At 45.7% G+C, this 21,526-nt stretch overlaps 1 protein-coding gene across 1 annotated transcript in view; it reads right to left on the reverse strand.

Annotated features, from left to right (window-relative positions):
- Col22a1 (collagen type XXII alpha 1 chain) overlaps positions 1–21,526 on the reverse strand; it is a 214,831-nt gene that overhangs the window by 174,453 nt on the left and 18,852 nt on the right. Inside the window, exons 3-7 of the mRNA XM_052160898.1 lie at positions 18,910–18,984; positions 12,146–12,257; positions 8,620–8,743; positions 4,652–4,927; positions 406–486 (exon numbers count right to left, since the gene is read on the reverse strand). Coding sequence (XP_052016858.1) covers positions 406–486; positions 4,652–4,927; positions 8,620–8,743; positions 12,146–12,257; positions 18,910–18,984 — 668 coding nt within the window. The remainder of the gene's footprint in view (positions 1–405; positions 487–4,651; positions 4,928–8,619; positions 8,744–12,145; positions 12,258–18,909; positions 18,985–21,526) is intronic.

The raw sequence follows: 21,526 nt of genomic DNA on the forward strand, positions 1-21,526 counted from the left end.
CTTTAGCATCCTGACCGCTCCATCTTACTGCCTATCCCAAAGCAAGGTAACTGCCTGTCTTCTGAGCATTGAGTGCATCAATCCACTGTAATCTTCTCATAGCACTCTCCAATCTCTGCCTTCCAGGTTTTCCCAAAGCTAGTTCATATCACTTTGGGTCACCCTGACTTAGGCCCTGTTTAACTTGGTTCACTCCCCCACCCCCCAGCTCACACTGCATAAATGGTTAGAAGTAAACATGAATCCAGAATACACACACACACACACACACACACACACACACACACACACTGAGACACTGAGGGGCCATGGCCACCCTGGCCATGATCACTAATTCCCAAACCCTGAACACCTCATACCCCATATGCCATACCCATCTCTAGCCTACTTGGCATGTCTGCTCACCGGACCCAAAGGGATGTCACAGCAAGTCTCCAGTTCTGCATGTCTTGAGTCACAGTAAATCACAATCCGCTGCAGGTCAAACTGGAAAGCAACATGAGAAGAGAGGAGAGAGCTGGAACCTCCAGGGTATCAGACTGCCCGCTTGCTCTTAAGATCCTTCCCAGCCTGTGCTGCACTGCTGGGCCTCATGGGAGGCTCTGTATGGCCTGTGTACCCAATTGCCACACAGAGGAAGCTGCCCTTGCATGTTTTCACTGTACATGGATCATGGCCGTAGCCCAACCTCCCTCCCCCCCGCCCCCCCCGCCCCCCCGCACCCATTTCTCAGCACTCCAACCCGTGCACCTGGTAGTGAGCTGTAAAGTGACTAGAGGCCTGGAATCTGTCTGCTGTCTGGGCCACAGACTCTTCTAGTCAGAGAGTGGCCTGCAGAACCATTGCCTTGAGCTCTAGATGAGGATGTCACACAGTAAATAAAATTCAGCAAACTGCTGCCCAGGCTCCCATCCACAGTTCACCATGTTTTGTTTTGCTTTGTTTTGTTTTGTTTTGTTTTGTTTTGTTTTGTTTTGTGCCAGGGCTCTCCTTTCTGGACCGACTGCCCCTCTCCAAGCAGTACACTCTTTCCCACGCACTCTGCCCTCACGTCCCCACCACCTGGAAAGACCCCTCCCTCCCACTGTTGACAGGCAGGCCGCTCTCAGCTTCCACCTCTTCCTCTTGCTGTCCAGGCCCAGGCTCACCGCTCCCACTCACCCTGTCCAACCTCCACACAGTACCTGGCTCACAACACCACTGTGCATTTCCTTTAGTCTTCAAAACCACTTTCCTCCAAAACAATAAAATCTCTGTGGGACCTATGGGATAAAGTTCTGCTCTCATGGCCTCAGCTCTAGAGCATCCCTGACACAAGAAAGATGTGGCCGGGCCATAGGATGAACAGCTAAAAGAACCGGGAACAAGGAGAACTGGTAGGGGAGGGGCTCTGCCTGTGTGGGATTAGGGGGACTGTGTGACTTCAATCCTCTGCTTCTCTCATGTGCTCCTTAAGGCACATCCCCTCATGACCCATGACTCTCTTCAGCAGGACAAGAGCAGATCCACTCATGTCTGTTTCATTCCTGTAGAGACAACAATCCAAACCAGAAGAAACTGGCAGGATGCATATTTTTGATTTTGAGCAAGGCTGGCCTTCGGGTGATGGCCTGCTTTCTACATTAGCTGTAATTCACTGACTACAACTTGGCCATCAGACAAGGCTATATAGAACTGAAGTTGGGAGGGGCCCCCAAATCCCACCACTGCCTTTGATGCCTGTTATTCCAGGCCCTTAACCCTTTCTGCCCACTGTCATCCTAACCCCCAGAATTTCCACCCAATCTATCCTGGGTCCCATTCCTGTCTCAGTGCCCTCCTTAAATTCAGTCAACAGTAGCTGTGGGCTCAACTATCTCCAGGACTCAAGCCTCCCACCATATCCCACGTGCATGCACTCATCTAATGGCCCTTTGCTAGCTTAGGTGTGGAAACAGGTTATAAATGGTTGAGAGCATGAATCAGGGTCCACCAGGATGAGTCTGAGGTTCATATTAACTCAATATGACTTGAGGTCATATTATCATGAGGTCACCTCAAGTCTCTGATCCTTTATTTGCCCTTCAATGAAATGTCACAGAGCTATAGAGAGGACTGAGGGCTCAGAGGGCACTGTGTTTGTTCCACATCAAGCCTAGTCAGGCCAAGGCCTCTTTCCACCATATCTAAGGCCCCAAACCATACAGTCATAAGTATCCTTGCCCATGCAATTGAAAGGATTTAAAATATATTCACTCTCCCTCTGAGCATTAGTTGGCGTTAGGTACCAACCAAACTTTCTCACTAATAGAGGGAAAGGAGAGGAATGTGAGGTCCCCCCGCCTACCTTAAGGAACCAGTTAAAGTTCCCAAAGGGACACCTCATGGCTGACTATGATAAGCAAATTCAAGCGTCAGGCTAGGACCCAGACCTGCTACCTCAGAACCAATGACAAGCACTGAGCTGAAAGACACACTAACCACTGCCCCCCCCCTTGTGAATTTACAAATCGGAGCATGTTCTTCCATCTCTGTGCCTGGCTTTACCTCCTAAGTGGCACTGACATCTCATAGCCCCATGATGTTGCATAGAGTGAGGAGCTCGGAATTTACTGTGACCATACAAGGGCTCACTGCCAAGACACCACCAGTGTCTACACTAGATGCACAAACCAAAGTGGAGGGTCGAAGAACACTGCCCCACACTAGAGCACTAGACTCTCTCTAGTTCTATGAGAGATGGCTCAGTGGTTAAGAGCACTGACTGAAGGTCCTGAAGTTCAAATCCCAGCGACCACATGGTGGCTCACAACCATCCATAATGAGATCTGATGCCCTCTTCTGGTGTGTCTGAAGACAGCTACAGTGTACTTATGTATAATAAATAAATCTTTAAACAAAAACTGGACTGTGGCTATACATCTAAGGTTGGCTGATCTTACAGCAGTGAAGGGAAGAGCCTGATGATATTCTCGAAGCTGATCATCGTGTGCCACTTTAAGGCAGCTAATGCAAGGCTAGGACCAATGGGACCTGACCAAAAGGCAGGGTGCATGTTAGAGTGAATCCCTGGGTTCCATAGTCCATGGAAACCTCTCTCTTGAAACTCTGGAAAGAGGCAGAGGCCTGAGAGAAACAGGCAGGAATAGGAAAGATAAGCCTAGAACCTCCGGAAAAGGACAGAAAAAAATCTCACAGTCCTGGGGTTCTCCAGCAGACACCAGCCTCAGAACCTAGGTCCTATACCTAGGAACGACCCTCTCTCTCTATGCCCTGCATGGGTCTGAGTAACTACCAGCTCACCAGCAGCATCTCACTAGCTCAGCAGTTGACTCTCCAAGAATCCCACTGTATTCCAGCCCCCCCACACACACACATATGCTGACGCTGCACACTGACCCAACATGCCTCTCGTCTCTTTTCCCAGCTGGGCTCTGAGCTCTCAGGCCCCCTCCTTCCCAAGCACCCTCCTTTATCTCCCCAAGTACCCCTCTCTATAACAAGCAGAGACTCCTTTAGCTTTTTTGGCCAGGTGTCACCTGTGGGCTGATTTCCAGGATATATACAGTAAGCCTTGGTCTTGTATCCTCCCTGTCTCTTCCACCTGTGCTTCAAGCATCTACCCTCTGGCTCTGCTGCTCACAAACAGGCATGTTCTGCCTTGTAGCCTTTATCCTGTATGTATAAATTAACCTCCTTTAGGAAGCTAACCACATACCTCTCTCAAACCCCCCCTCACAACTACCACGCCTTGTTTAGTTTGAACACCCAGCCATAAGGTTCCATAATGCATGATAGCAGTGTCTACTGTGGCATTTACCTAACTACACTGAATGATCTTAATGAGTCTTCCTTCCATAGAAATCCAGGGCTTGTTAAAGTCGCATATCTTTATTTTTTTCTTTTCTATTCAGGCTCAATGTAACCAGCCTTATCAAACAGTCTTATCAAACAGGCAAGCCTAACAGAAGTCAGGGAAGCAGCATCTACCATGATGGAGCTTACACTGGCCTCCAACATACAGTAAGCACCAGATGAGTCCTCTAATGCTGCTGCCACTACTGCCGTAGCCTGGAAGGACCAGGTTGCTATGGAAAGGATACAGGATTTCTACCTACAAGCCGTCTCCATGCTCTCCCATCGCAGGATGGTGTGGCACCACCTGAATATGATATGTGGTTCTATGTACTTGCGTGTATTGGGTCTTTGTGTATTTGACTGAACTCGTCAAAGTATGGTTGTCTCTTGGTACCCAAAGAGCCCTCACCATACCCAAATCCAATGATTCTCAGGCTTTTTATTTTAAAGAGGACTGGTGTTTGTACCAGTCTTGTGCTCCCTTATAAGCATCTATATCACCAATGTCCAGTAAAGAGCCTAGCAAACAGAAGAATCTAAAAATATATACAACAAATGGTTCAATGAGTGAGTGAGTGAGTGAGTGAGTGAGTGAGTGAGTGAGTGAGTGAATGAATGAATGAATGAATGGGAAATTTGGACTTCAATATGCTGTTTTTGGAGTAAGAGTCCTCTCTCCTCAGAAAGTCCATGTGATGATTCATATATAGATAATAAATTGGAGCTACAGATGTGTGGAACACTGAGGCACCTAGAGTCTGAGGTCCCCTCTGGTAGACTTGACACTAACTTCAAGAGCCCCTCAGGTACGCACATCAATGGGCACGCTGTCATAGAGACGTTTGCCAATCACAGTCTTGCCCTGGATGTCGATGTTCTCTCTCTCCTCAATGGGCAGCGTCTGAACCAGCATACAGTCGATGTAGAGGGACACGTTCTGGGCCTGGATGCTTAAAGCCATCTTGTGCCAGTCACGGTCAAAGAGGGCATCAACTCGGGGGCCTCGGAAGACCACCCGGACGGCATCCTCCATGGCGCCCACAGCGTTGTACTCAACTGCCTTGTTCTCACCATCCAGCCGGATAGATACCTAAGGAGACAACACAGAGAATCCTTGAACATCTACTATGTGCCCTGAGCATCATGGACAAAGCATAGACAGAAGTGGGGAGGGCAGAGTCAGCGCTGAAGATGCTGGCACATCCAACCATGATGCTCTCACCAAGGTGCTCAATGCTGTCTGGTCTGCAGCTGGTCAGGTACCTTTCTGGGTACCTTTTGTCCCTCAGCATGAGGACATCAGTAGCCAGTCTACAGGCTGGGTATTAAGTAGACTGTGTTCAGCACTAAGGAGAGGTTATGTATTCAGTGTGTAAAGCGACGACTGGGGCTTCTGTGAGATTTCCACATGACCAGTGAAGAGGGACTGAGGCATGGCACCAACCAGAAATCTTAACAAGCTTCTGGGTCCCTTAGGACCCTGCTCTACACAATATAAATGCCAAGTGTCAGACTGCAAGCAGATGGGCAACCTCTCCTGTCTCTCATCTATAGGCCCTCTGAGAGAACCAAGCCTCTTGATGGGTGTGGGCCTTGACTCTCCCAGTCACTCCTGCCTGCACGCTCAACTCTTCACACAATCTTCTGGCACAGAGCAAGCACACGGGGTTGTCTACTTGTTTGGCTGCTCCAGGATATTGTGTTTGTTACCTTTAAAGTTCATGTGCAAGAACTGCACAAACGAAACAAACAACACCCCCCCCCTGCACAAAATTATCTCATAACATTTTAAGTGCATTTATAATTTTCATAGTGATCTGTGGCTGCACATAGGCTACCACTGCAAGGAAGATCGCTTTTGTTTGCCTTTTGGAGACAAGTAGTTATGTTTTCAGGCATGTTCTCACTTCTTCCTCCCCTCCAGGATGAACACACTGTGTGACATGGGAGCCAGGTACAAGGAACGTAGCAGTGAATGGGGTCAGACTCAGTGCATGAACATGGGACATTAACTAAGGTTAGTTTTCACCTGCCTTCAGAGCCTCCTGCCTGCCCTTTTCTGTGGTTGCTAATCCAAGTTTGCCTTAGCAAACTCTTGCTGGTTCTTCCTTCTCTTCCCCCACATCCCGACAAGTAACTCTTTGCACTTCATCTTTTATAATTTTTTAGTTCAGTGCATAAGATAGTGCCTGATCATCCCCAACCAGGAAGTTAAACCATTTTAACACTTCGTGACCTCAGACAGGTTATTCAACTTCTCTGCATTGTTTCTTCATTTTAAGATGGTATTGACAGTAGCACTTACATCACAGGCTTGCTAAGGGTTCAATAAGTAAGTATACATGTAAGCACTTTACATCGGACTTATATGCCAGGCTCTGGTCTAAATCTTAATGACAATAACCTAAGCAGGTAAGATTCCAGAAACTGAAGTCTTTTCTAATGATCCTAGTTTGTTTCATATTGCTCTGATAAAGAGTGTTCACAGCACAGCTCTGGTCTTCTAGGTTCTGCATCTGGCTCAAGCTTCATTCTACACAACCAAGGGGTATCTCAGATTTTTAACTGGCTCACATGCATATGTATTACAGGTTGAAAATGAGGGTCTCCTTTCTAATCACCTAATACAACACATACAGTGTAACTTGTTCCATGATTAAACAAGGTCCTCTGTTTCTTCAGAGTAGTCTCATAGACCTCAGTCCTGGCCCTAACAGTCTTCAGAGATCCCTGAAGGTTTGGCTTTCCCTCTGATGTTTCTGTCTTTTACAAAAAAGAAAGCAACACAGGCCCAAGAAATGTGTCCAGCAGCACTAGCTGGGTAACCTCCTGGAGTTCCCTTCATCTCTCAGATGCATCAGCAAGTGGTGGTAGCTCTGTTTCCAAGATCTAAACCCTGTTCAATCCACAAGGCAGGGGCAGCAGTCATGGCAGACAGGGAACACAATGCTCTGCAAATGCCATGAAAGAAAAGACCCAGACTGTGGGGGTGGCGTGGGCTCGCCAGACAAGAATGTCATGGCAGGTGCCCAGACCCACCCTGCCAGAGCAGAGAAATCGGAAAAGCAAGTCTATGGATAACAGGCATTGGCAACAGAAAGGAACACAGAGCCGACTGAAGTCTGTCAATGCTTTCAGTCTCCCACACATAGGAAACTGTATCCCTCCATGGTCAGCATTGAAAATGAGTTTGTATCTCTGCGTGGCCACAGATGCTAGGCACGAGTTACTCAACAGGACAGTCAGATTCAGACAGGCTTAGAACAAAGGCACAGACTTGGGCCTTCACTGCTTGGTTTCAAGTCTCAACTTCTGTTCTTATTACTGTGCAAACTTGGGTCAATTCCTGAGTCTCTTTGTGACTATATCTTTCCCTAAGATGAGAATAGTAAAACCAGCTTATCTTCGGTTCAATGAAGAGGATGTGGTACATTAAGAATTGTGAACCATTTAAACCATACTAAGAGCAGGTTTGTGTCAGCAAACAGTGAAGAACAATGTCAAGGCTTCTCTAACCACAGAAGTCCAGTCTACTCTATATTCTCTTCCATTCTATTCTATTCTATTCTATTCTATTCTATTCTATTCTATTCTATTCTATTCTATTCTATTCTATTCTATTCTATTCGTTCTACTTTTCTATTCTATTCTATTCTTCTATTCGATCTTATGTTACTGTATTGTATTAGAATAGAATAAAATTAGCGGCTGAATGACCTGGGCATTGTCCACTTCTCTTCACAATGTTCTTGGTTGCATAATCTCTCTTATTATAAGAAGAGAAGGGGAAAGTAAGATAGGCAGAATAGGAGAGAAGGGCTTAGAAGGAGATAGTCCAAGACAGGGAAGTAAGAGGTAGATGGTACTGGCTGTCTCAGACAACTGTCCATGGTTGTTGAAGGCCGATTACTTAGAAAACTTTGTTTGGTTTCAACACCATCTGAAAAACAAGGGAGTTTCTCCCAACTAAAGGTGATAAGGTCCACCCATGCATATTTCCAGTGAGAGGACAGGGTTCAGGCATCAGGCCTTTGTGCCCCGAGGACAAGTGGACTTTGGTTTGCTCAAGAGAGGAGGGTGGTCTTGCTTTCCTCTCAAACTGATGTCTTCTTGTGTTGATGACATTGGCTTTGAGATTTGTTCCTCCTCACTGGACTTGGTGCTGATGAGGAATTGTGTAACTGAAAGCCAATACTCTACAGGTGGGTAAAAAGGAAGGTTTGGAACTTCACACGGGAGTGAACTGAAGACAATCTTCTTTTTATATAAGAGACCTACTCATGACAGATTCTACTATATATTAGACTGTGCTGGTTGCTTTGCAAGCATGCTTTTATTAACACCTGATTCTTTCACCAACTATTCACAGTAAGAACTCTCATTTCCCACTTTCAAGCTGAGAAAGCTAAGACTCACAGGCATGATCCACACAAGTAAGGAGGAAACACAATACTTGGTCCAGGTCCACCTGACCCTGAGCTAGGTTTTTTCAATACTTTATGAGGTCACCAATAGAGAAGGTGCCACAGACAGCAGAGCATGTGTTTATTTCTTTGGTTAGACAGAAAGTCTCAGAGAATGGTAACTGGATGTCAAACCTTAGAAGGTCTAATCAGGGAAGGAAAAGGAGCTGGACCTATGGGCTCCTTAAGGCTCGGTGCAGTGGACCCCACATCTTTCTAGGCTCAGAACTGAGCATCTTGCAGGAAACACAATGGACAAGATTGTTTCCTGGGAGAAGGACACACACTTTGCCCTGGATTTGGGCAGCACTGCCTATACCTGTGGGATGCCATACTGGTCAATGACTTGCCAGATGTACCAATCTTCTTTCCGTGATGTTTTCCGGAATCGGAAGGTTGTGACAAAGGCATATTCATCAGGTAGACCTTGAGGGAACACATCTCTGAGAACGAAAAGAGACGGAAGTACCAGCATTAGTGTAAAGAATAGGGAGCTTTCATGTCTTCTCAGTCACTAAATCCTAGCAGCGTGACCCCTAAGGATTCCCGCAACACTCTCCCCCAAACTGTACTGATGCCTCTTACTAAACAGTGTCTTAGTGAGGCCTTCTATTGACCAGCACTGTGACCCCTTCACTGCCTTTGCCCCCACCCTCAGTGCTTACCTATCGGCTCCCCACCTTTCCAATCAATGACTGATGGTCAATAAGTGCTGAATGAGCCTCCCCCAGGAATGGTTGCAGTGGAGACTTCCAGCCTTCACCTCTCCTGTCCTCCTCTTGTGTTTATTATACCTGGGGTCCTACACCAAGTTGTTACGGCCTCCGTATATCTCTTCACAAAATCCATGTGCTAAAATCCTAATGCCTAGATGGTGAAGGGTCAGTAATTAGGCAATGAGAGTGGAACCCTTTGTTAAGAGAGGCCCCTGCGTGTTGTTTGGCATTTCTACCAGGTGGTGTTACCATGAGAAGACACCGTCAATTCAGACCTGCCTTTAGACATCCAGTCTCTGGCTCTTTCAGAAACTTCAGCCACTGAGGAATCATGCATACTATGCAGCACAATCAGCAAGATGTGGGACATCCTCTTCTCTCTAAGAGTCCCTGGGTTCAATCATCACTACAGGACAGCTCTCTCCTACAGGTGACCTCTACTCCAGGGAGTCCTTAAACTGTCCATCCTCTTCCAAATCCAGTTACTATGGAGATCCCAGAGCCAATCACTCTGTGCCTGCCCACAGCATCCTTGGACCACCTGTCCTTCCAGCTCCACCAATGTCATGGATAGAGACATCTGATCTTCCTCCTGACCCTCAGTTCAGCCCTTCAGAACAATTTTATTTCCTTCTTTCTCCCCTTCTCTGTCTTTTCCAACGGAGTTCTACAAAAAGTAACTTGTTCTTGCAGAGCTCATTCAGTCATCTCTCACCATCATCTCAATTCAAAGCATCTGCTTTCTGCCCCACAGGTCTCCCCAATTTCCATGTGGGGATACTAGTGACAAATCTCTGTCCCTTAGCTCCTACCACAAAGCCACCAATACAATAGGCATTCTACAGGTGCTAAAGAATAAAGGACCAGAAAAGCTGTCTAATTCTCTTTTTGTGCAAAACCCTTTCTTTTACCAGACCAGGCTAATTTTCTCAGAGGACACTGAGGGACTAGTTTCCCATGGAAATGGAAAAGACCAAGTAACATCCCTCCCCTCCCTCTGGATGACAGTGATACCACCAAATTTCACAAACTTGCTCTGGTGGTTACCTGTGTTCTATCTAGGATTTCTGTACTATCAAAACAAAGTTTAACCCATGTTTTTACATTTCTTCAATAAATTACATGCATAATTCCCAAGACATTAATCTAATTCTTAATTTTAAAATGAGTATGTTGCAGGACATAATATAATGAGGACACGAACTTTCATCTCATTCCATCCTGGAAAGAACTTATGAAGGATGTGTTTTGATCTTTGCATTATAAATCAGGGACTCTTTAGGGTTAACTCAAGGGATGTGGCAGACAGAGTTCACACCCAAGGGTCTGGCCTCTCCATAGCTTTTCTCTTAACCACCAGCCGACTGTTCTCTCATGCTGCAGAATTTGGCTAGGAGGAAGCCACAGTCTACCCTGGGGCTGGAAGACTGCCTCTGAGAACACACATAGCAATGGTTTTGCTGCTGGAGGAGATGGAGGCTGTCTGGCCAGACAGTCAGGAAGGGAAGTGGGGTAGCATCTAGGTTCCTGCTTCTTCGATTTGCAGATCCTCAGGGATCCTCTATGTAGCTAAAACTGTAAAAGCTAAGACCAATCCTCACTGACTCTCCCCTCACGTATCCAAGCAGAGGAGACACAGTTGTTTAATATCATCCTCTAAGCTAGGACATCATGAGGATCAATTACAAACAAGAGGAAAGGAGCCTGTCACCTTCTGCACCTAGGCTTCCCGCAGGAGTAAGGGACTCCTTTAATCACCATGCAGTTAGGAAGAGACAGGACATCCCTACCTAAGACACCTTTCCTTTCCTGCTCATTCCTTCATGAACCTCTCTATTGTTTTCATTCTGAATACACATTTTTTATGATTTTGAATTATCTCAAGTGTGTATACTCAGGCAAAGGATGTGTGTGTATGTATGTATGTATGTATGTATGTATGTATGTACACAAACATGGGGGTAGAGGGATAGGGGAGGGAAGGGGAGATACAAACAGTATAGTGTACATTTACATAACTGTACACATATAATCTGGGGAAATCAGTATAGTCAAGAGTGGGAAATCCAATCAACAATTATTTCCACACATGGAATAGTAAATATGAGATTACAGAGCAAAGAACAAGGCTTTTGACTTGAAGTACCTGACGACGAGGCCAGCTACTGCCTCCTGTTATCTGTGAGGTTTTAACCAGTGACTGCCTTCCTTAGAAGCTCAGATGCTGTGGCAGATAAATGTGAGGAATGCCTGCCCTGCTCTCCTCATGTTATTATAGTGAGAATTAAATGAAGCTGTATAAACATCTCTTTTATGTGTTAAAGAAGTGAGTACTGCTGAAAGTGACATCTCATCTATTCTATTATGAATAAAATTAATCTGCAAATTGAATCATGTCTGTATAAGGATGGATACATTTCAAAGCATTAGAAAGTGAAAGGAAACTACCACTTCATGAGATGTCAGAGTGCTTTTTTAATTCTGAAAACATGCCATTTGAAACAAGATACACAGAAATCCCCACTCAGGAAAATGGACAGAGTCAAAGCTAAACTTATCACCCAGACGCTGTGCTCAGCCCTCTGTTCTGCAGAGTAAGAGCTTAAAGATGCTCTGGTGAATGGCAGGTGTCCCAGGAGAACAAGACATCTTTGGTCTGTGAGGCATCGGTTGTGTTTGTATAACTCTCCCCCTTCTGCTCTTGACTGAATTTTTCCTCCCACGTGAAATCATATATGGTGTTTTTCTGTTTCTAAGCAGTGTGGCTGGTGAAATCATAAGAAGAGGATGAAGTAACAGTGCAGTATGGAGTCTGACCATCCTCACATTTCCCTTTAATGAGCATGGGACCAGGTGACACACCTCACCCCAAGAACCTGTGCACCACTGCAGAAGAGCATGTTCAGTATCTGGGAGGTCAGAGCGCAGTCCCTGTCCCACAGGTGAAAAGATGGAGCTCAGAGAGGGAGTCGTGTGCCTCATTCTCCTTCACTCTGGTGGAATGTGGGTTCCGATTCAGACACCACGAAGTGTGTTACCATCAGCTCAGTGCTGAGGGAGCTCCTGTGGCTGGCTGCACCCTGCTTCCCTGGGCATCCAAAAGTTCTGGAAGGAGAAAGGACCACTCACTCAGTTCTCTGCACCACAGGGAAGGAACCCATCCGTACATAGGAACTCTGAGCTCCGTTTTCTCTCTTCCCCAAGATTTCCTTCACACTGAATAAGTCCATCAAGTCAAAACCTGTGCAAACAGAAAGTTGGGAGTGAGTTTGGCAGAGGAAGAATAGGAGAGACACATGAAACAGCTAGTTCACGCTCTCCGAAGACAGTTAACCTGCCCATCCTGCCCACAAAAGGTAGGAACTTAGAACACATATCAGGAAGACAAGAGCAGCTAAGCTATGAGCCACGTAGCATCAAGTCCAGTGCCCCAGGATAAGGCATTGGGGAATGCAGACACCAGTTGCCACACTGGATGTAAGAACCAAGAGCATCCATCCCAGATCAGGGTCACGTACAAGACAAATGCAGGTATTCTGATTCCTCCTGCTGTGGGGATCTCTGTTCTAGAAGCTCAAATGTGGATGCTGACTCTTTAGAAAAACCCACAACTTAAGGCTTTCCTTCCTGCAGCCATCCTGCTGCCTTTTACTTGGATCTTGATTGGACTGTGGTCCTGTGATCCATAGCTTTGAAATCTCATAATTTTAGAGAGATGTGAGGGTAGAATAAACCAACCACCTTCGCAGTATTGCCTTAATGAAAGGTGAATACTTCAGCTTGCTTCGATTTCCCCCTTAAGAGATGAGTGAGAGTCACTGTCAGTGTAAAGTAAAGGAGTAATTATGTCCATGGCTGTGGGCTTTAGACTTGGGGGTAGTGAATATGAGGGCGAAGGTTTAATGCTTCTCAGTCATATACCTATGGGGATCTGGCACTTTTCGTGATGGGTAGAAGCACCTAGCTGTTGCTCAGAGGAGTTAGGTGCCCAGTAGATGAGTCTGTTCCACAATGACATGAGACCCTGGGTGTACACCATTCAGTAGGTCGTAGGAGACCTGCTGAGCAAAGCTCACCACACCTCCAGTGCATACTTCCTACATCTCATAGTAAGATGCTGTAGCCAAGGTGTCTTGGCCAATTTGTAGAGTTGGAAAGTCTTGCATCCTATGTTCACCAAACCTCCAGAGAGCAACAACACCTGTTCTAGAGGCTGACAGTGTGATGGAATTCAGACTTGGGAGCCCAGGACACTATATGTCTCCCTTTGAACTTCAGCTGACAGAGCCTGGAGGACCACGCCCAATGCTCACTAAATACCAGATGCTCTGAGTAACTCTTATCCCTGACTGACAGCTTGAGTACTTCCTTTCCCATAGCAAGCTCTGAAGAAGACTAGCAGGGGGAGAGGGAAAGTTGGGTCTCCCTGGTCCGCTGGGACTTTAACTAACTCATTTTCTCCCTAGACATCAGTTCTCACATCTGTAAGCTGGGTGGAGCTTGAAATTGGTTGTCCTTCATGTTTTATTAGTGCCTAGCACCATTCATCTCATTCTAACATTATTCATCACGGTAGAGTTTACCTTCCAAGCACACTGCACTTCCTGTGTAACAGTGAGTTTGAATGACCAGTATACATGCAGTGAAAGAGCCTTTGGCTCAGTGAGCATGCCTGGTAAGGCAACCTAAAGCTTGTCTGTTGATAAGGTAGAAAGAAGAACTCCCATGCACACCAAGTGAAGGAAGGTTCTCATAATGTTTAATGAAGCCAAAGCTCTCTATCTCCCTCACAGACTCTGTAGAAGCTGACTCTGTAGAGCCTATTTTCTTAACTAGAAAAAAATAATGTATTATTGGGCTAATACGATATTTAAATCCAATAGTGTCGTAAGGTGATACAGAGTGCAGCCAATGTCTTCTGCAGTCAGCGTGGCATACTCCCCAACCAAACTCCCCAACTTGGAGCAGGATCTGGCTGGGTACCCTAGTGATTATCATCTTAGCTCACCTACAAGCAAAGGGATCATGTGCCCTGAGGCTCTAGACACTTTATGACAACCACAGGGCTTACACACAGGCCTGTGTACTTGAAGTACACAGTAGAAACCTTGCAGTGGAAAAGATGGCTTGGGACATAGGGACTGACCTAGAAGCTTCTGAAGCCCTGAAGTCTTATGGCCCTCAAACAAAGACCAGAACGAACCAGGCCAAGGGACTGATTTTTGCTCAGAGGAAAGTAGAATAGATTAGAATGGTAATAGCCTGGGCCAGCCCTTAAAGTAATGTGAGAGGTGTCTTAGTGGTTCACAGTCAGTCATGGTCAGAAGCAGGAGAGTTTCCTCTTCAGGGGCTGCTGCCTAGAAAAAGAATTCTGCACAGTATATTGGAGGTCCTAGGGCTTATGGCAAGGGGATGGGTACTTCTGGAAAAGCTTCTAGTTGCCACTAAGGAGCCAAGGAGGGGAGGCCTACAGGGAAAGAGGGTGTCTGCCTTCAGATATACCTGGACCTGGTCTTGATTAGAAACCCAGAAGCTACAGGAATGCTTTGGTCACTCGGCCTCCACTGCTGATCTGAACGTCAGGATCTATGACAAATACAATACACTCTACCCCTGGAATGCACAGTTTTGGACCAGGAAGCACCTGGAAATTCAAGGCCACCATTCTTAGGTCTCAGGCAGTCCATATACCCAAAAAGGAGCTGAAGCTGGACTATAGAAGGATGTCCAGGGATTAGACAAAAGACATTATTCCTCAGGAACTTGTGAGACAAGTTATCCACCCACTAAAAGGAGCCATTTCCCCTGTCTCTGGCAAAGGATACATATGGCTCTCCATGGACACATTCCTGTGGCAGCTTGCAGCGCATCAGAGTCCATACTTCCCTATTCACATGTGTTGGTTATACATTTCAAAGTCCATACTGGCCCCTCTTACCCTGCTTTTTCTGCAAACTCCCAGGCTGCTCCAGCCCACAGGCTTCCCGACCCCCTGCTACTAATCCTCCTCATAATCCAACATTTTCTATTATCTTCTTCCTCCCTTATCCCACCCCCACCTCTCTTTCTGCTCCAGACAGTTCCTGATGCCTCCAGATGTTTTCTCTCTCTTATTCATCATAAAACCCTCCCCCTCATGTAGCTGCGTTTCTTCAGTTTCTTTACTGCACTCCCTCACACCAATCATTACCTAAGATCGACTTTGAGATCAGCTTATGTGTGATACAAGACGCCCTGTCTCAAACGGAGAAAGAAAACAAACAAACAAACAAACAAACAAACAACAAAACCTTTATTGGTTTCAATGAAGTCAAAGAATTGAGCAGGCTAAACTTCCAACAACAAACAATTAACTAAGTGACAACAGAGGGTGAGTATCGAATTATCAACAACAAAAACAAACAACAAACAAACAATCAACTCAAGGGCTCAGTTCAGAGGAAACCAGAAAGCTCTTGGGTTAAAGTAAACTGACTCTAATGCCAGACAGTCTGATATCAAGCAGAAGTCCTTAAATTCAAAGCATCCCAGGCTTTGGGATACCCCATCACCACCCAGCTGACCACACCAAGGGAGACCTAGGTCACTGTGCAAGTAAGTTTAATAACACAGGGACAAAGAACTGGCGGAGAAGTTGTTAGAACAGAGGGCTCTCGGGATCAATCTTCAGAGCCCATGTTGTAGATGGGAAAACTGAGGTACAAAAGAAATCAGAAATCTGGTCTGTAGCCATCTGTCTAACAAGCAGCAGGCTAATGTAAAATGTAATGTCTCATTATCTCTTGCCTATTCTGTCTCTATCCTTGTTTCCCCAGGCTGAATGATCTCTAGAATGTAACAGATATTTAATAAATAAAGACTCTGAGAGCTGCATTTTTTTTTAGCCAAAATGGCATCTTTGATTTATCAATTACAATGAAACTGACAAACTGAAGGATAATCTCTCTATAACTCCCCCTTCAGCCACAATGTAGCTGACACCTTTTTTTCTTTTTTTTCATATATATTATTATTTTCTATATTCTTTGTTTACAATCCAAAAGCTTTCCCCACTTATGAGACATATGGGGAGGGGGGAACTGGGAAAGGGGAAAGCTGGGGCACTTTCTTGAGGCTGGTAGTTATTAAATGACATTGGAGAAAAAGCAGGGTATCTGTGCACCCAAAGCTGCATACACAGGAAACTATTGTCTGTGTTGATACCCCCAGACCCCTATCCTACACTGTGACTCATCTCTGGGAGCTCACCACAACAACAACTGGGAATGAGTCAGGACTCCATTGGTTGTGAATGGAGGGAAGAGCAGAGAATTTCACATCAATCCAAGGAACCAAAGCAATTCTCAGAGGGTTCCTCCTCATATACCACAGATCAAGCCACTTGTTCAAAGTTCTGCACAGTCACATAAATAATCACATATATAAAGATATGAGTCAGATCCAGAACACATCCAGGCATATGCACATGCATGCATTCACACACCACACCTTCTGGATCCCTCAGCAAGAAACAGAAAAGAAACAACCATAATACTCTTCAGTCTGCAGGACAAGAAAGCTTTAGAAACCTCTGGCTTGGCTGGGCGGTGGTGGCGCACGCCTGTAATCCCAGTACTCTGGGAGGCAGAGGCAGGCAGATTTCTGAGTTCGAGGCCAGCCTGGTCTGCCGAGTGAGTTCCAGGACAGCCAGGGCTACACAGAGAAACCCTGTCTCAAAAAAAAAACCAAATCCAAAAAACCAAAAAAAAAAAAAAAAAAAAAAGAAAGAAAGAAAGAAAGAAAGAAAGAAAGAAAGAAAGAAAGAAAGAAAGAAAGAAAGAAAGAAAGAAAGAAAGAAAAAGAAGAAAAAAGAAACCCCTGGCTTACACACCTTGTGCTAGAGCCTTCTGTTCCTTTATCTTCTCTCCTGTTCCCCCTTTCCTCCTTCACACCTTTATCATCTCTCAACACATCCATCATTTTATCTTTTGTCCATTCATCTAATCTCCTTCCACTAAGTCACATTTTCTCACTTAACTTTAAGCTTTTTTTCTTTCATTTTATCCATCTGTCTATCCATTCATCTATTCAAAATACATTTAATTTTTTCCACACGCAAAAGGCACTACCCATACCCTGAAGACATAGACAAATGTGAAGAGAGAAACAGGTGGTGATTTCAAACAGCTCATGTGCTTGCAGAGGAAGTAGATGGTTTTGATACCTTCAGATTGGAGTGCTTGGCTTGGCATAAAATGCAGAAGCAGCTATCTTCTGAACCCTAGAGTGATCACTGTGCATCACACAGATTTCCCAACTGTGCAACTACAATATGCATCTCACCTGCCGTGTTAGTCAAGGGAGGAAATGCATGGCCTCTCAGTAAGTGGTGCTGGCTGCTGCCCTTGATGTTATCAATGTCACCATTATCATAAACGTCCCCATCGTGGGCATACACATCAAATAATAAATTACTTGGGAAATGCTGTTCTAGAGGCATGTGCCTCACAATGCCAAATGTAGACAAAGCAGCCAGGAAAGAATGGGCTTTGAAAAGGGACTTCAAAGGAAGATGCCCTGCATAGAGCTGAATAGGCACACTCCCCTGGTAGAAATGGATAATGAACTGTCTGAGAGCACCACTGGGGATCACCAAAGCACAAAGTGGAAATGTCTAATTCAAATTCTGCGTGTTTTCCCACCCTGGGCCTAGCAGCTCAGCTACAAACCATCTCACTTCAAAGCATCTGAGTTATCAAAGGGAAACAGTAAAAGTCACCTTCATGTTGTGAGTTGGACAAAGAAACTGTGGCATTGGCAGCACTCTTGAGTAATCACTGCCTGTCATATGCCCAATCAGCAAGAACAGAGTGGATGGCTCTGTCTGCTGTGGCTTCCTCCAAAGGTCGGAGAAGGTTAACTGGAGTTGCCTGGTGGGCAAGATGGTACAAAGGTGACTAAAGCATGTAGCTAGTTACCCAGCAGGCTATCACATTTTATCACACTGGATCCTTCATAGAAGCCTTGGGAGCCAGGGTCTGCTAGGCATCTACAAGTCACCCCAAGGATCATGCACTAGTCTAGCTCTGCTCTATCATGGTGTGAGGTGCTTCAAAGAGCACCCGTTACTCCGCATGTTCTTCCTGTTGTAAACACAGGCACAGCTCTTATATCTACTACAGATAGGACAGACTGGATATGTCTGAATTATTCCTAATCTAGACCTCAGGTACTGGCTGCCCGGGAAGGGAACTATGCACATGCCTGAAATTGAACCCAAGGAAGATGGAGAAGGGATGAAGGAGAAAAAGACCTAGAGCCAGGGGACAGATCTTGGGGAGGGGGGAGAGGGAAGCAGAGGGGAAGCAAACAATCCACACACTCAAAGTGCTAAATGGAACTTGTGGCCACAGGAAAAGTAACCAATGCACAACACAGAGCAATGCAGATACCAACTCCTCATATCAACCAAGCTACCATGGCCCTTCTGCCTGGCATTGTTGGAGATGGTCTTTGAAGAACCCCTGAATGCTTCTCTCTGCATCAGATCTTCAGTCACATATCTGCTTTCCCATCTGCTGAGTTTCCCATCCATTTATGATGCTGATCCACCCCCTCCTCTCTGAAGTCCCTCCACTTATTCATTCATCTAATCAATATCTGCCCTTATTTGCTGGCTTATTCACCAACTCCAGCTGTAGTCTTTGGAATGAACGTTTTTAGATGGCCCCATCCTGCCAAAGGGAACACTGTATAGGGTTCCTCACTGCTGAGGGATCATTGCCACCCGCATGGTTCAAACCATTCCACCAGGACACTGGTGACAGATGAAAATGAAGAAAGAGTCAGAGAGGCCACCCTTATGTCTATAAGCTGCACATGAAAGCAACCCTGTGTATTGGAGTCTCTCTTACCTGTGATTTCCTTAGTTCCTCCATTGGTATGTTTAAACCGATCTCCTTCTACTCGGACGCTAGGGCAGAGCACGTCTGAAAAACAGCAAAAGGAAACAGATGGGTAAGAAAACATGCCTACCATCTCCCTGTGGACTGTAAGAGCAACAAGTCCCACTCTACTTACAGTAAAGAGGTGGACAAGGAGGGTACTGGGCACCCCCTATTCTTTAACCCTTTTGTGCACTTACGTCATTGTTAAGTATGGACTCCAAATATCATACTACAGAAAGACATGATCATGCCATTGCTCGTGACTTTATATATCAATGGGAGCCACATTGATATATAAAGCAAATCAATATCAGCAACACAAAATCAGGGGTCAGTGACACCAGGACAGTGCTAGGAGACTCAGGCTATAGGTGTACCTGCTAGCCTACCCAAAACAATGTGATTGAGTCCAACAGATATGAGAATTAAGGGAGATATAAGCTGAGGAAAATCAATTTATGGGGTATGAACACATATATGAGAAGTCTAGGTCAGTGGGTCATTGGGCAAATGGGAATTATGTCCCAGAGGGTGGGAACACCAGACAAGTGCCACTTGGGCCACTTTCAGGTGCTTCAGTAGCAAGTCCTATGAATTTAAATACCAGAAGAAGCAAAATACCTCAGACAAAAGCCAGGGAATAAGCCATCTAACTAAAAAAATTATTACACTACACTGTACTAATATCTTACTTTGAAGTCTTCACAAGCCTTCAATCTTAAAATGCAGTTGAAAGGTAAAAGAACTCTTTAGGTCTCTCTGAGAGGCTGAGAATGAACCTTAGCTCTGGGTTTTCAAGTGCCTGGTTCTAGTGCTGACTGCAGGACTCACCTACCAGTGAGAGGACATTAAGTCTCCCATGATGCAAACATCTTGGAAGGGGAGACCCATCCCCAATGCCCCCTGACAAGGCTGCCTTGGCAACTGGGCTGGAGAAAAGAGGAACTGTCCTAAAATCAGCCAGCGAGACACCTGCTAACCTCCCTGTGACCCAGCCCTGCCCAGGAAGCAATCTAGCTATCATGTATTATTATTTTAATCATCAGCCTTTTCCACCATTCTGTATGAGCAGCAGCTGGTCACTTTTCCTATGTGGGGACACTAACATTTGAGAGCAAGGCTGTTGGGTCCCCGTTAACCCACAGCAGTAAAGAGAATGAGAAGTGCCCTTCTTTCAAGGATGGGTTTTAATGTTAATCCTAGAAGGCACCAATGTGTCTGATGACCCCATGGAAAACATTATTTTGGAAGCAGTACCAGGCTGTCTGACTAGGCCAAATCTGAGGGCATCAGTAGAGCACTGGGCACTATTTAAACAGCTTCTCCCAGAACATCCTGCAGCTGTGGGGTGGTGAACGATTGCCCCAACTCTGGCAGCCCTCCAGAAAGACAAGTTTGGCATGGCAAGTCATTGGAATGAGTCTACACTGTAAATGAAGTTGACGCAAAGGCTCTGTCTAGGATGGTGAGTAAAACCCTAAAGGCTGAGGGCTGGAGCCCAGAGCAATCTGAGTCACTGAATCATATCTGTTTATATCCTATGGAAAGGAAGGAAGGACCTGGTTTGAAGACTTAGATGGCAAGGCCAATCTAAAGATCACAGACACAGAGAGACTGGCTGTCTTGTTGGGAAAGACATCCACACTGCTTTAAGGAATCATTCCTGAAAGAACTGCAGATTGCCAAAGGCCTTCATCACAGGTCCTTGCTACATCTTTTCCATTCAATAGGCCCAAGTGGGAATGCATAGTTCATCTGGTAAGTCAGCACAGATGACACAAGCCCCCCCCCCAATAACTCCCCAGCCAGGCTTCCCAACAATGCTAGGGGCCTTGGGGTTCACCCATGCCATGGTTGATTCTGACATGCACCCCCTGTTTCACGGTTTCAATTCTCCTGTCTCTTGCTAGTGGCACTGTTTTGAGAGAGCCTGGCAACATTGGGTGCATGAGCTCACCTAGCAGAAGCATTTCAAGCAAAAGGACTTGAAAGGTTATACTGTAATGAAATTGTGTCTCCGTTTCCTAATGGCTGTGACCTGAGCAGTTTCTGCCACAGGCTCCCATTGCCATAAACTGAGGTACTCTTCCATGCTGTCCTGGGATGGACTAAAACCCTTTGAAATCATAAAAAAATAAATAAATAAAACTATTTTCTTCTGAAAAATTGCTTCCCATGTCAGGGCACAGTGACACAAAAAGTAGCTAACATGGTCTGTTTTCAGGTAGGCAGGCATGGTACCCCAAGCCCAGAGTAGCTGGGCTGCTTATTCTCCAGTTCCCTGCAGAAAGATATCTCTATCATCTCAGGTAATGGCCCACTTATTTCCACATTCACTATTCGTTCAACTGAAATATAAACTGGGCTCTAGATATGTTCTAAAGTGCCTGCCACCTTGTACAAAGGACACAGGGATGGATAGCAGAACATATCACAGCCCTGCTTTTAGCTGCTTGTGTGGGCTGGGGTGTTCCCACTCATTCCTACCTGGAGAAAGACCCCTCCTGAGAAAGACTAAATTCCGGAGGAACTAGCAGCGCAATACTCAAGTCACGGTTAAGGGTGTATGCACCCAGTGGGTGGC

The sequence above is a fragment of the Apodemus sylvaticus genome, chromosome 17, assembly GCF_947179515.1.
Source record: "Apodemus sylvaticus chromosome 17, mApoSyl1.1, whole genome shotgun sequence".
In the NCBI taxonomy this organism is placed as follows: Eukaryota; Metazoa; Chordata; class Mammalia; order Rodentia; family Muridae; genus Apodemus; species Apodemus sylvaticus.